This window comes from Mustela nigripes, chromosome 14, assembly GCF_022355385.1.
Source record: "Mustela nigripes isolate SB6536 chromosome 14, MUSNIG.SB6536, whole genome shotgun sequence".
NCBI lineage: Eukaryota > Metazoa > Chordata > Mammalia > Carnivora > Mustelidae > Mustela > Mustela nigripes.
The window spans coordinates 15,130,905-15,143,382 of NC_081570.1; the positions used below are offsets into that span (position 1 = coordinate 15,130,905).

The 12,478-nt window shown below is 55.7% G+C and overlaps 1 protein-coding gene across 4 annotated transcripts in view; it reads right to left on the bottom strand.

The window, feature by feature from the left end:
• ECE1 (endothelin converting enzyme 1) overlaps positions 1–12,478 on the bottom strand; it is a 115,598-nt gene that overhangs the window by 61,499 nt on the left and 41,621 nt on the right. The window contains exons 1-2 of one of the 4 annotated variants that reach the window (XM_059376548.1): positions 1,057–1,145; positions 742–828 (exon numbers count right to left, since the gene is read on the bottom strand). The exons of 1 other annotated variant lie outside the window; for it this stretch is intronic. In XM_059376548.1, coding sequence (XP_059232531.1) covers positions 742–828 — 87 coding nt within the window. In that variant the 5' untranslated portion in view covers positions 1,057–1,145. Of the gene's footprint in view, positions 1–741; positions 886–1,056; positions 1,146–12,478 lie in introns of those variants that run through there. 2 more of the 4 variants (XM_059376547.1, XM_059376546.1) reach the window with 2 other exon arrangements.

The following is a 12,478-nucleotide window of genomic DNA, read 5'->3' on the forward strand; positions in this document are numbered from 1 at the left end:
CCAGGGCTGAGGCCCTGTTCAATACTGTTCCAGCTCAGCCCTGCAGGGAGAGAAGAGCAGGAAGCAGCTATGCTTACTGCTCTGCCACAAGGAAGGGAGGTGGTGGGCATGTCTGAGACTCACAGGGACAGACCCTGGGGAGGGGAGGAACTGGGTTTCGTGAGCAGGCTGCAAAGGGACAGGAAAAGAGGAGGTAGAAGATGGGTTCCTCCCTGCAGGAAATTCAGGTATTGGGGGAAAGGGGAAGAATGGGGCCATGCCTACCAGATAGGGTGACCAACCATCCTGGTTTGCTCAGGACTGAAAGGTTTCCAGGGACACAGGGCTTTCCACACTAAAACTGGGACAGTTTTAAACTCTGCCGTTATTGGACTGTGTGACCCTGGGCAGGTCCCTCAGCACTCAGGGACTGCCTTTCCTGTGAAAGGTAACTGGTCCAGTTCAGTTCCTTAGGGTGCTTCAACTCTGCCAAGGGGCTGTAGTGCCATTGGCAGGTGGCAGGAGGACTGGGGGACAGCCAGAGCTGGGGAGGAGCCCTGGGGGGAGGGAGCCCAGTGCCTTGGAGGCACTTCTGCCCGGGGAAAGTCATCTTCCCCCACGGAGCCCAGAGCTGCCCTGAGCTGGCCAGGCAGGCATGGCCCCCTCTCCGGCTGGCAGGGTGGGGGCTGGCAGGGTGGGGGCGGGGAGGGAGCAGTGCGCATGCCCAGCGGCCTGGGGGCTCGCAGCCGGCAGGGTTCCTACCTGCAGGCCATTTGGGTACACTTCACCCTCGGACAGCGAGTCCACCAGGTCCTCCTCGTCCAGCGTGGCCCGCTTGTAGGTCGACATCTGCAAAGCCAAGTGGAGCACGGACTCCCTCAGCGCCTCCATGGCTCTCGGGCAAATGGGGAGAATGGGGAAGCAGCCCGGCGCTGCCGCTGCCGCCACCGCCGCGCGCCCCGCCCCGCCCGGGACACCGAGACCGGCCCACGGACCGGCCCGCGGCGGGGGGAGGGGGATCCCGCCTCCCCCGTCCCCCCGCCCCCCCGCCCCCGCTTATGCAACACGACGCCTCACCCCCGGAGCCCACAGTGCAGCGGCCACAGGCTCCTCATGCTGCGCCCCGGCGATGCCTGGTCCCCAGTGTCACCGCGGCCACTGCGCGACAGACTGGCCCCGCGGGCCGGACAACGCGCCACCTTCGCGGGCGGGGCCTGACCAGCGCGCAGTTGCCGGTTCCCTTCATGGCCCCAGGGGAGACCTGGCGTAGGTGGAGGCCCCCCAAGGCCAGCCGCTGCTGGCGGGAAGGGGTCTCGCAGCAGCCCCTCCTCTTGGGAATCCCCAAGTCACCCTTCAGGACGGGGATTGCCAGCGGGAGTGGAGGACTAGGAAGATGCCCCTAATTTGGACCACAACTGTCAAGAGAGAGGTTCCACCTCCCAGGGCGCCTTAGATGCCTCGAGTAAGTCTCCCCATCAGAGCTAGAAAGATTAGGGGGCCGGAGGTGGAAGAGAAAAGGCAGGTGTCTCCCCTCTCATTTCCCCTTTCCTCTAGCTCGGGGATTTTAAGCCAGACAATTAATGAAAATTCCAGAGGCTTAGGGCTAGTGAAAAAACCAGGAAGGTGACCCATCCCTCCACCTTTGGTCTCAGGAGGCAAGAGTCTCAAGCAGGTGCTCCCTCCCCAGCCAGGTGAGCTGGGCTGGAAAAGCAGGCTCCCTCAGACGTGGGGTGCTCAGGTCAGGAACCTAGGTACCCAGCACTCTGTTTCCCAAAGGACCCGCCACTTCCAGTGGGGCCTGGAATCCCCCGCATTTATACATTTTTCAGCTTCCCCCAGAGCACGTCAATTCCCATATTCAGTTCCCTAGGCCACACACGTGTGTGCAGGAACTGGCTCAGAGGGGTGGGGTGACTGCCTGGGGTCACAGCGACAGCTCCCAGCAGCCTCCTGCTTCTGCTCTGGTCCTCTCAGTACCCAGAGCGAACCTTTAAAAGGAAATTCTGAACTTGCTATTCCCTTGCTTGACACTTCCCAAAGACAGTCCCTTTGCCAGTCTGTCCACGGGCCCCCCGCCTACCCTCATCTCGTGCTGCCCCCACCTCACTCACTCAGGCCCCAACTTCTTCGGCCTTCACTCAGTTCCTCAGATTCTCACATTTCTCCCCTCCCTCCCGATCTTTCCAGCTGCTTTCCCCTCTATCTGGAACATTCTTTCCTCATCTCTCCTCCTCCCATGGCCACTTCCGCTTCAGACCTTAGCTTAAATCGCCACCTCCTCCAGCGCCAGCGTCCTGACCACTCTTAGTCCCTCAAATACTCTGTTACACACCCCATTTTTCTCTATCTTTACTGCAGTCTGTTGTTATTTTAGTTTACATTGATCCCCCCCCCCCACCCCCGCACCCAGAGCCGGGACCTTCTTTGGCACAGAGAATCTCCATCACCTCGCATACAATAGGTGCTCAATAGATAGTTCCATTCGATGGTGGAACAAGAGGAGGGGAAGTGAAAATTACTCTGGGGCAGTGCCGCTGTCCTTGACCATCAAATTTTGCAATGTCCAAGGACAAAGGAAACTATCGAGCACGGGCCTGGGGAAGGTGGGTACTTGGGAAGAATTTTAATTCTGGAGTCTTCTGCCCCACTCCCAGTGGGTGGGGGAAAGCCCTCTACAGGTAGAAAGGACTCCAGGGCTGCTTCTCCTCACGCTGAGTTACATACAGCTGGCCTTTTTCTGAAGCCAGGACACTTGTTTAAACTAAGTAACAGCTGTCAACTGCCCAAAGGAAAGACCCTTGAAAAAGAAGTTCAGTTCACCACACACCTTCCAAGCCCAGCACAGCCGCTACTGTTTCAGAGACACTTAGGGGTATGAGGCATTTGTCAGTTCTTTCACATCTATCATCCTTTTAAGCCTCTTGCCCTTCCCTCTGAGTAAGTATTATTGGCCCCTTTTACAGACCCTGAAAGTGAGGGTCAGGCAGGTAATTTGCCTGGGTACAGAGGCAGTGGCTCCGCCTCCTTCTATCTCATTTCAGAGATCATCTCTTCGAGGAAGCTCTCCTCACCACCCTCCAGAAAAGGTGGCTTCTGGTCCCCTGCTCAGTGTCCCCCCCAACCCAAGGCCCTACCTCATGCTTCCTTCTGTTCAAGCACACAGCATTCTAAACGGGAGGACCCTGAAGCCTGGGGCCAGGGTTCCTCAGGCCCTGTCTCCCCGGGGCTAAGTCTGCAGCTGGAGCCTCCTCGGCTGTTGGAGCGAAGGCAGGAGGCAAGGGAGGGAGGCTGGAAGCCCATCCTAGGGGCCAAGGCCAGGCCACCGGTGCCGTCCGTCCCACTGCAGCCTGTCTGTGGATGTGCTATCTGACAAAATGTAGCGGTCCTGACCCCAAGATGTTCTGCAAGGCTCCCAATGAGAAGACTGAGGATGAGGGGGGAGGCACAACTCGACCCCCCTCTTCCCTCGCCGCCCAGGTCACCTGGCTGGAGAGTGAGAGGCCCAGGATGTGAATGCCTGCCTGCCTAGCCTCATGCTGCTGCCTCCAAGAACCTCAGCCATGCGGCTAGGAAGTGGCCTTGAACCTGGGTCCCGCACTCTCAGTCCTGTGCTCTTTGTGAAAGGGGGAGCTGCACCTTCGGGTGGGGCCCTCATGGAGTCCAGTCACCGAGCTGGCTGGGTGGCCCACACTCGTTCTAATCGTCTTTTTGCAGTGCTGGGGTCACACCTGACCCCACAAGCTTCGGGGAAAGGAGAACACAGCTGCTTTGTGGCGAGTCTGCCCCCGTCCTCTGGTTCCTCCCCCTGCCCCTCTATGCCTGATGCTCATGAGAAGGTGGAGACCAAGGACGGAGGAGTGGGAGCCACAGCTCATCCCCCTCAACCCCCCACCCCGCCCCAGACCTCCAGCTGCAGAGAAAAAGTGGTGGGAGCCAGAGGCAGCTGTGACAGTGCCCCGCTCTGGAAACCCCACCCTGTGGAAATCAAAGGCCCTGGGGTGAACAGAAATAAGAAATACTAGAAACGCTCACATGCTTCTGACACCAAAGGCCTCTGGCCGGGTGACAGTCGGGCGGGATCCCATTTGCTGTGACTGTGTTAGTCACGCAGAGGGTTCTCGCTGTTGGTTTGCCCAAGGCGGGGGATCTTCAAGGAACCTTGGAGCTGTCAGAGGCAGGAAGTGCAGTCCCAGTGAAATTCACAGGCCTGCGACACCCTGGCCACACCCTTCATGCTTCCACATTCTTTCTGAGCCTTTGCTCCACCAGCTCCTGCTTTGGGGGCTCGTGATTGGCTGGGATCCGTGAAGTCCTTATAGGTCATCTCACACAGTAGGTATTCAACAGCACAACGACAGACTGGGTAGAAGTTCTAGATCCGAGCCTCGGTTTAGATGCCTATGGGGCCACTTCCCAGCTGTGTGACCTTGCGCAAGTGACAACCTCTCTGTGCCTCAGCTGTCCTGTCTGGAGAATGGAGATGATAATCACTGTACCCCCCACTGCAGGACTGCTGTCATCCTTCAGGGAGTTAATACAGACGAAGTGCTTAGAGCAGTGCAGGGCACACGGCAGGTGCTCACGAGGTATCCTTTTTCCTTATACGCCGCAACTCAATCAAACAGCTTCCGTCAATCCCTATGGCCTAAAGAACCCCGAACTCCTCCCTCTCCGGGTCCATCCTCCACATACCCCTCGGGTGTGTGGTCATCACCCCAGCTCTGAGCCAGCCCCTCAGGGGTCGGCCACCAACGGGAGTCCAAGAGTCCTTGACATACGTCAGGCCTGTGCTGCAAGGTGAGGGGGCAGTTCAGAGGAGGACTTGGTCCCCGCCCCCAAGGGACCAGTAGCTGATACCTGTCTCCCAAGACTGGGGCCCCCTCCCCTCTACTGCTCTCCATCTTTGGCCTACCTCCTCCTCCATGAAGCCCTCCCCACTTCCTTCCTCAAGGTTCCCCCCTCCCTCCTCCAAGTGGCACCTGCATTATGTACAGGCTGTATCTGGGCATCTCCACACCCGAGATGGAGAGAACCTGGGGGGTGGGCAACAATCCTCTTACTACTTTCCAGCCCTGGCACCCAGCATACAACCTGGTATATAGATAACTAGTTCACTAACTAGATAACTAGTTAACTATAGATAACTAGATAACTAGTATCCTAGGTTTTCACAAGGGCATTAGCATCTGTGACTTCAACAAAGAAGAAAGAGTAGAGTTTATTTGCTTGATGACAGTCATGTAAAATCAAATAGAACAATTTCAGGCAAGGGACAAGCTAGTGAAAATATGGGTGTCACTCCTGAAGATGAGACTATATGACATTTATTATTACTATTATGTCATCTATTGCATTGCTCAGTCTTTTAGAAGGAAATTTCCATTTGATTAATTTATTTTTAAATTTACCACAATGTTCCTATTTTGATACTAGGAATCCTAGGAATTGGCTCAGATCCCTTTTTCCCTTGGCTGCCAGGAAACTGACAGTCAAATCAGACACTCATTTACGGGCACTTCCCTGGTCTTTATGTTCAGCCTTTTCCTTGTCCACATTTTTCAGTCTGTTTTCCCTGATTCTGATTTTCCATTTCAGTTGCCTATTATCTTACTGAATGAGTTTTGGTCATAACCCATCACGAATTCTTTGCAGAATAAAGTAAATTAGAAGCAACCTGTAGCAGGCACCTGGGTGGCTCAGTGGGTTAAAGCTTCTGCCTTCAGCTCAGGTCATGATCTCAGGGTCCTGGGATTGAGTCCAGAGTCAGGATCTCTGCTCAGCAGGGAGCCTGCTTCCCCCCTCCACCTCGCCTGCCTCTCTGCCTACTTGTGATCTCTGTCAAATAAATAAACAAAATCTTAAAAAAAAAAGAAGCAACCTGTAGCAAAGACCACTCCCCTTCCCTTAACCCCTCCCCGGGGAATGCAGCGTCAAGGTGCTTATTCAGCAGTGGGGGTCAGGCAGTCAAGGTAGACCTGAGCCCAATCCCAGGATCCTGGGCTCACATCATTTCCCCTCTGGGACCTCATTTTCCTCATCTGGAGAAAGGGTTGTTGTGGACAGCCTGGTATACAGCACTGCACCCCAGCCCCAAGTCAACCCACTTCATACCTGTTTTTCTTTATTTTCTCCACCATCTTTCTCATTTACTTGGGATTTCCCCATCATCCACATATTTTTTCTTTTATAAATTTTTTATGTAAGTGTGCTCCATACCCAGGATGGGGCCCAATGTGGGACTTGAACTCATGACCCTGAGATGGAGACCTGAGCTGAGATCAAGTGTCAGACACCTAACCGACTGAGCCACCCAGGCACCCCTACCCTCACCCACATAGCCGAGCTTGGCCTTCATACAGCCAACGCTGGCCTGACTGTAGCCGTGCCACTGTGCTCAGGACAAAAATAACAGACTCCCTGCTGACCAAGGTCAACATCAACAGTGATATGTCCAGTGAGAGTAGGTACTCTTGATAGGTAACAGAAGTGGCACTTTACCTCTGTGCTCTTCCTTCCCAACACACATTCCCCCAGGCGAATAAGGAGGAAAACAGCAAACAAATCCCAACGAAGAAGCATTCTACAAAATACCTGACAGTATTCCGCAAAGCTGTCAAGGTCATCAAACAAGGCAAGTCTGAGAAACTGTCACGGCCAAGAGAAGTTAAGGAGACAGGACTCTAAATGTAATGGGGTGTCCCAGAGGGAATCCCAGAACAGAAAAAGGACATTAGGTAAAAATGAAAGATATCTGAATTAAGTACAGACTTCAGTTAGTAATAATGTATCCATATCAGCTCATTCATTGTGACCGATATCCCACAGAAGACGTTAAAAACACGGGAAGCTGGGTGTGTGGTTTAAGGGAACTCTCTGAACCATCTTCTCAATGATGCTATAAATCTCAACGGTTCTACAACTGCTGCCCCAAAACCCAAAACAGTATCATCCAGTGTCATCAACACGCACACAAGCCCAGCACTGTCCAGTTCTCAAGGCTCAATTATGCCGATTTTTTAAAAAGAATTTACTTATTTGAGAGAAAGTGAGTAAGAGAGAGAGCTGTGCACGAGTGGGGAGGAGGGGCAGAGGGAGAAGCAGACTCCCTGTTGAAGTGGGGAATCCCAGGATCCTGGGATCATGACCTGAGCTGAACGCAGACGCTTAACCGACGGAGCTGCCCGGGCATCTCTACACCTTGATCTAACTTGTGTCTCATGAGCACCCTGTGGAATAAACCCGGGACCCCCATTTTATAGATGCACAGACCAAGGCCGGAGAAAGGAAGCAGCTTGCCAGTTCGCGGCAGAACTGGAACTTGAACCCAGATCTTCCTGACCCTCTGTTTTTGGGCCACCTCCCTGAGGCCTGGCTCCCTAGCCCAACCTCCTGCGGAGACAACAGGCTGCCTGGAGTTGGGTTGTGCCGTGGGACCACAGAAGTGGGTGGGGGCGGGGAGGGAGACTCCACTTTGTGCCACCAAGGGGGTCAGGGGGAGCTGGAGGCCAGACATGGAGAGTGGGGAGGCAAGCAGGAGTTGGGGGCAAGGGATGCCTAAAGATGAGACTCAGAGACAGAGAGAAGGCCAAGGGCACAGAGCGTACATGGGAGACTATGGCTGCTCACAGCCTCCTCAGAGAAGGTGGCGGCCTTGCCAGTCCGTGAGTCGGTCACCCTGGTCTGGACCAGAGAGTCCCAGGCCGAGCTCCCTGAACGTGCTGGCAGATGAGACATGCTCACACATGCAGGGAGCTGGCAAACACTCCCCTACTTGGCCTGCTGCTGACTCACCTGCCTGGGGGCCCTGGGAGGCATTGAGAGCCTTACCTAGTGCTGCCAACCAACACCCTCAGTGCTGCTGAGGCGGCCAGCCCACGCCCAAGCCCCAAACCTGGCCAGCAACCTCCTCCCTACTCCCTGACCTGGGCCACACATTACACTGCTGACCACACCTCTCTCCACCTCCCCCACTCCGGTGTGATAGCCTCTGTCTGTTACCTCTGCCCCTCTGGGGCAGGGGGGAGTGTCCTAGGCTCTGCCCCTCCTCCCCCTGGAAGCCTTCCTTGTTGTCGGCCCCCTGACCCACTTGATCTCCCATTATCACCCTCCACCCCCCACCCCAGTCCCTCACCTCCCAGCTGGCTCTAAGCAGAACTTTCTCAACTAACTGATATGGTCCAGTCACTCTCCTCCTTCACACACCGGCTCTGGAAATGGCAGAAAAAAAAACAGGAGCCTTGGCGCGGCTTCCAAACTCTCCTCCCTGCTGGGGTCTGGCTCCCAGCTCCCCTTGAGCTTGACTCGCCAGTCCTCCCTCACATGCTCGAACCTCAAATACATACGGTTCAGTCCCGTAGCCACACCGTGCTCCCAGCTGCCGGGCCTCTGCGAATCCGCTGCCCTCTGCCCATGAGGCCTCTCCTTGCTTCTTCCCCTGGCTAACTCATCAGCTCAGATGCTTCTTCCTCCAGGCAGCCTTCTCGGACTTCACTGTGACCTTTCTTCCCCTGCAGCACCCTGCACAACCTTCTAGCATCTCATCCCAACAGAGTGACCGCAGGCAAGTGCAGCCGTGTGACCCTGACAAAGTCCCCCCACTTCCTGTGCGGGCTTTGCTTGTCTATCAAGTGGAGAGGATAATGGTACCTATTCTATAGGGTCTTTATAAGATCAAATAAAATAAGACACATCAAGTCCTCAGGCCAGTGCTTGCAGAGAAGCTGCACTCAGGAAGCATTAGTGTGGGTGGCGGTGGGTTCAGAAAACGCGGTTCCCATCCTACTGGGAACGACAAAAGATGGGACCTAGAACATGCCAGGTGCGGGGCCTGGCCCTTGCTGGCACCATAGTACCTCCTTGCCTGTTCGCCGCTGCACAGTACAGAACTGTAACACCGGGAGGGTTAGCAACATGCCCAGAGTCACACACCTGGTGAATAACAAAGCCCAGACGGCAGCCCAGGTGTGCCAAGGCCCAAAGCCTGTGGTTTTGCCATGACAACAAACAAGGTGGCAGCCCCAGACGGGTCCGTCCTTCCCACTTCAGGCATCCCTTCCTGGCTGCGTTAAAGGGCCAACTCGCTCTGGTCTTCTCCAAGCACCAAGTTCAAAACAGACCGGAAACGTGCAGCTGGCCCCCACCCCATGCAGGATGACCGGTCTGTGTAAGGCCCAAGCTGAGGACACCACACGTGTCTTAACAATTTGCTGATCTAATCACATAAAACTTGGGACAAAGTTAATCTCTCTCTCTTGATACTTAAGATGGTCACGCCTGAAGTACCCCCTAATTAGGCTCAGCCAGGAAGCAGCTCGTGGAAATGGTTGTAATTAGTATTTGTGTTATATAGGTGGGGTAGTAAGGGCCAGGAAGAGGGAGGAGGAAGCAGGTAAGCTTTGGGGACTCCTTGGATCCGTGAACTGAGGGTGGCTGGGGCCCTCACAGTTTGCACCAGACCCCACGCCCACCAACTTTCGTGGCTGATCCTGTTCGACTTTCGTGATGACTCTGTGATGTGGGCCCTGTTCTCCCTTTTCTAAAGTGAGGAGACAGATTCAGAGAGGTCCATTCACTTGTCCAAGGTCACACAGCCAGTGAGGAAAGAGCCGGGGTTCACACACAATCTCCCCATCTGGCCCGGTGATGTCATGGACAGCAGGCTTGGCCTTGGGCTGGGAGGCAGGAGGTCTACATTTTGGCGCCAGGTCCCATGTTGCCTTCCACTGGGCTTCAGCAAGTGCCTTCCCCTCCTCAGCACACAAAGAGAAGGTGTGCCTGTCAGGTGGGGAGTGGCTGAAAGCATGGCCTGGGGAGCTGGGCTCCCAGGATTCCAGCCTTGGAGCAAACCCTTCCATCTGAGCTACAGCGCCCTCGGTACGGTGCAGACAATGGTGCGGCCCTCACAGGGGTGCGAGGCTCAAACACATTAAAAAACTTAAAACACTGCCTGAATGTTATTATCATTTTTGGGGAAAGCCTGGGCTTTGAAGGCAGTTTTTCCATCTGTAAAATGGGGAGGTAGTTTGTTGCTGGAGTCAAACGGTGGTTCACAAAGCCCGTATATTCTTAATTCTATAGAGCCCTTCATATTTCAAAGTTACCATGGCAACCCAAAATACAAAAGAGACGTAAGTGGGGCTGCCCCTTAGGCACTCAATGACCCCATATCCTGACCCCATCTGGTTTCCTCAAGTGTTCCAAGGAATGAAGTTTGAAAATCACTCCTTTACGTTGCTTCCTGACAACTGACAGCTCTAAAGCGAGGTGGATACTGGGACTGGGGCCTGGGGCTGGGATGGTGCTTGCCCCACGAGGTGAGCACGGGACAGGGGGTGGCTGGGCCACACCCATAGTGGAGTCCAAGGAAGGGGGGCTGCTGGCTGCTGCCATTCAAGCTGGACAGCGGCCTCCCCAGGAGGTGGTTGAGGAGCTGGGGAGGAGCCAGGGGAGGAGCACAGACCCATGTGGCCCCCAGCAGCTCACGTACCTGTCTGCCACCAAGGGGTGACCCCATTCTCATCCAGCGACATGGGGACAACACTGAATCCCAGGCATAGAAAGCCTTTACGACTGTGAAAACCTGGCCCAAATTAATGGTTTTTTGCATATTTCTAGTAGATGACTTTCTCTCCCTAGGAGCACAGAGTCTGGGGCCATAGAACATGGGTTCAAGTGCTGGCCGAGTCCCCAGCGCTCAGTTACAGGGCCGTTGCCTCCTGCGTGAGACAACAACACAGAGGGCATGGCCTAGAGCCTCAAACACAGCATTGCGGGCCGCTCTGGGCCTGGGGCAACACTAACCAGCTTGCTCCGTAGGGCCCTCATCCGGTGTAGACAGACGGCAGTTGAATTGGGCTGACTGACTCCTGATCCTCTAAAGCACGGGCTTCAGGCGAGGTAGTTGGGACTTTTCAGTTCTGTGCTCAAGCACAGATCAAGCTAGATGGGAATCTGTCTGTCCTTCGACTTTAAAAGTCCCATTCAATTCGATAGCTGTTTCCTGGAGGTCCCGTGGTGCCTGTTCGCAGAGCACCCATCCCGTGCCAGGTTCTCACCACAAACCTGCCTGGTAAGCCACACTGTCCCCATTTGACAGATGAGCAAACCGAGGCTCAGAGAGGTGCTGTGACCACCCCCAGGCCAGGCTGCCCCTTCACAATACACAGGGAGTGCAGCCGGGCCCGGAGGGGTCCCCTGATATGGAGGCTGTAAGAAGACTTGTGAGAGCCTAGGGTACCAGACCCTGTTACTTGGGTCTTCTGGTGGGAAGTGACATCCTCCAAGTGAGGAGACCCAACCAGCATCAGGGCTTACTCAGGAAACAATCTTAACTCTAGGGGAACCAGCAGCCTGAGAGGCTGGGCGCCATGTCACCTCCTCCGAGAGATCCTCCTTAAGCAGTCCTGTCACCTCCTCCCCCCTCCGGCCGATGGCCCATAATCCTTCCCTGAGCACCAGAATGGTGTGAAGCACTCTACAGACATCACTCGTTTACTCCTGCCAAAGCCTTTCGGCAATGATCTCTACCTCTCTGAGCCTGGCTTCCTTACTGGTAGGAGGGGGGATATATGAGAGCAACACATATTGCAAAGGTGGGTGGGAAGATCCAACTGGAAAAACCAAACACACTGGCAAATGCTGGTTTAGCACTTCCTGCCAGCCTGGCTTGGTAACACAGAGCACAGCCAGAGGGGGAGACGGTCTGGCCTGTCCCCGCCATTCCACTGAGGCTGCTGGGACACGTTCCTGCCAGGTACCCCAGACCCTCTTTCCCCACAACATCTGGTCCTGAGGGACACGGCCAAATGGAGTAGAAGGAGCACTAGAGAGGAAGCCAAGAGTCCAGGTTTGGGTTCTGGCTGTACCCTCACGGGCCCTGTTTCCTCCTGGGCCCCTTCCCCAAGGCGGGACCGGATGATAGAAATACAGCATTGTTTTGCCTGATGATTCTTATCTTCCTCTGCCCAACCTTCCCTTAGAGATAGACTTGTCTGGACGAAGTGCAGCAGAGGGGCTGAGGCTGGGGCGCGGGGTGCCGGCGGGGAAGCTCCAACCCCCAGCCCCCCCCCCCCCCCCCCCCCCCCGCCCCCGTGGTAGCAGCATCCTGGCCTGGCCTGGGCCCCCCTGGGTGGCTGAGCCTTCCCTTCTCCCTTGCCTCCCTCCTGGACCTGGGCTCTCCCCCTGCCAGGTTCCTGCTCCTTCTGCCCCCACTTGCCCAGTGCTCCCCGAGAACTTCATCAGGCATCAGCCAGGCTGCTATCCTCCCGACCCCACCCCTGGCTGCTTTCCCAGCACTTCCTACAATCAGGACTCCGCCAACGGACAGCCGAGGTGTCTGAACTTGCACACTGCCCGAGCCAGGGCAGTGCCGGCGGGCGGGGCTGAGGTGCGCTCTCATTGCCTGTTCAGGGTGGCAGCACCCCCGGGAGCTGGCGAAGCGGCACCCCAAGTGCAGTGACCCACCCCGGCAGCCTCTCCCGCTGTGCTCACTCCCCAGGGG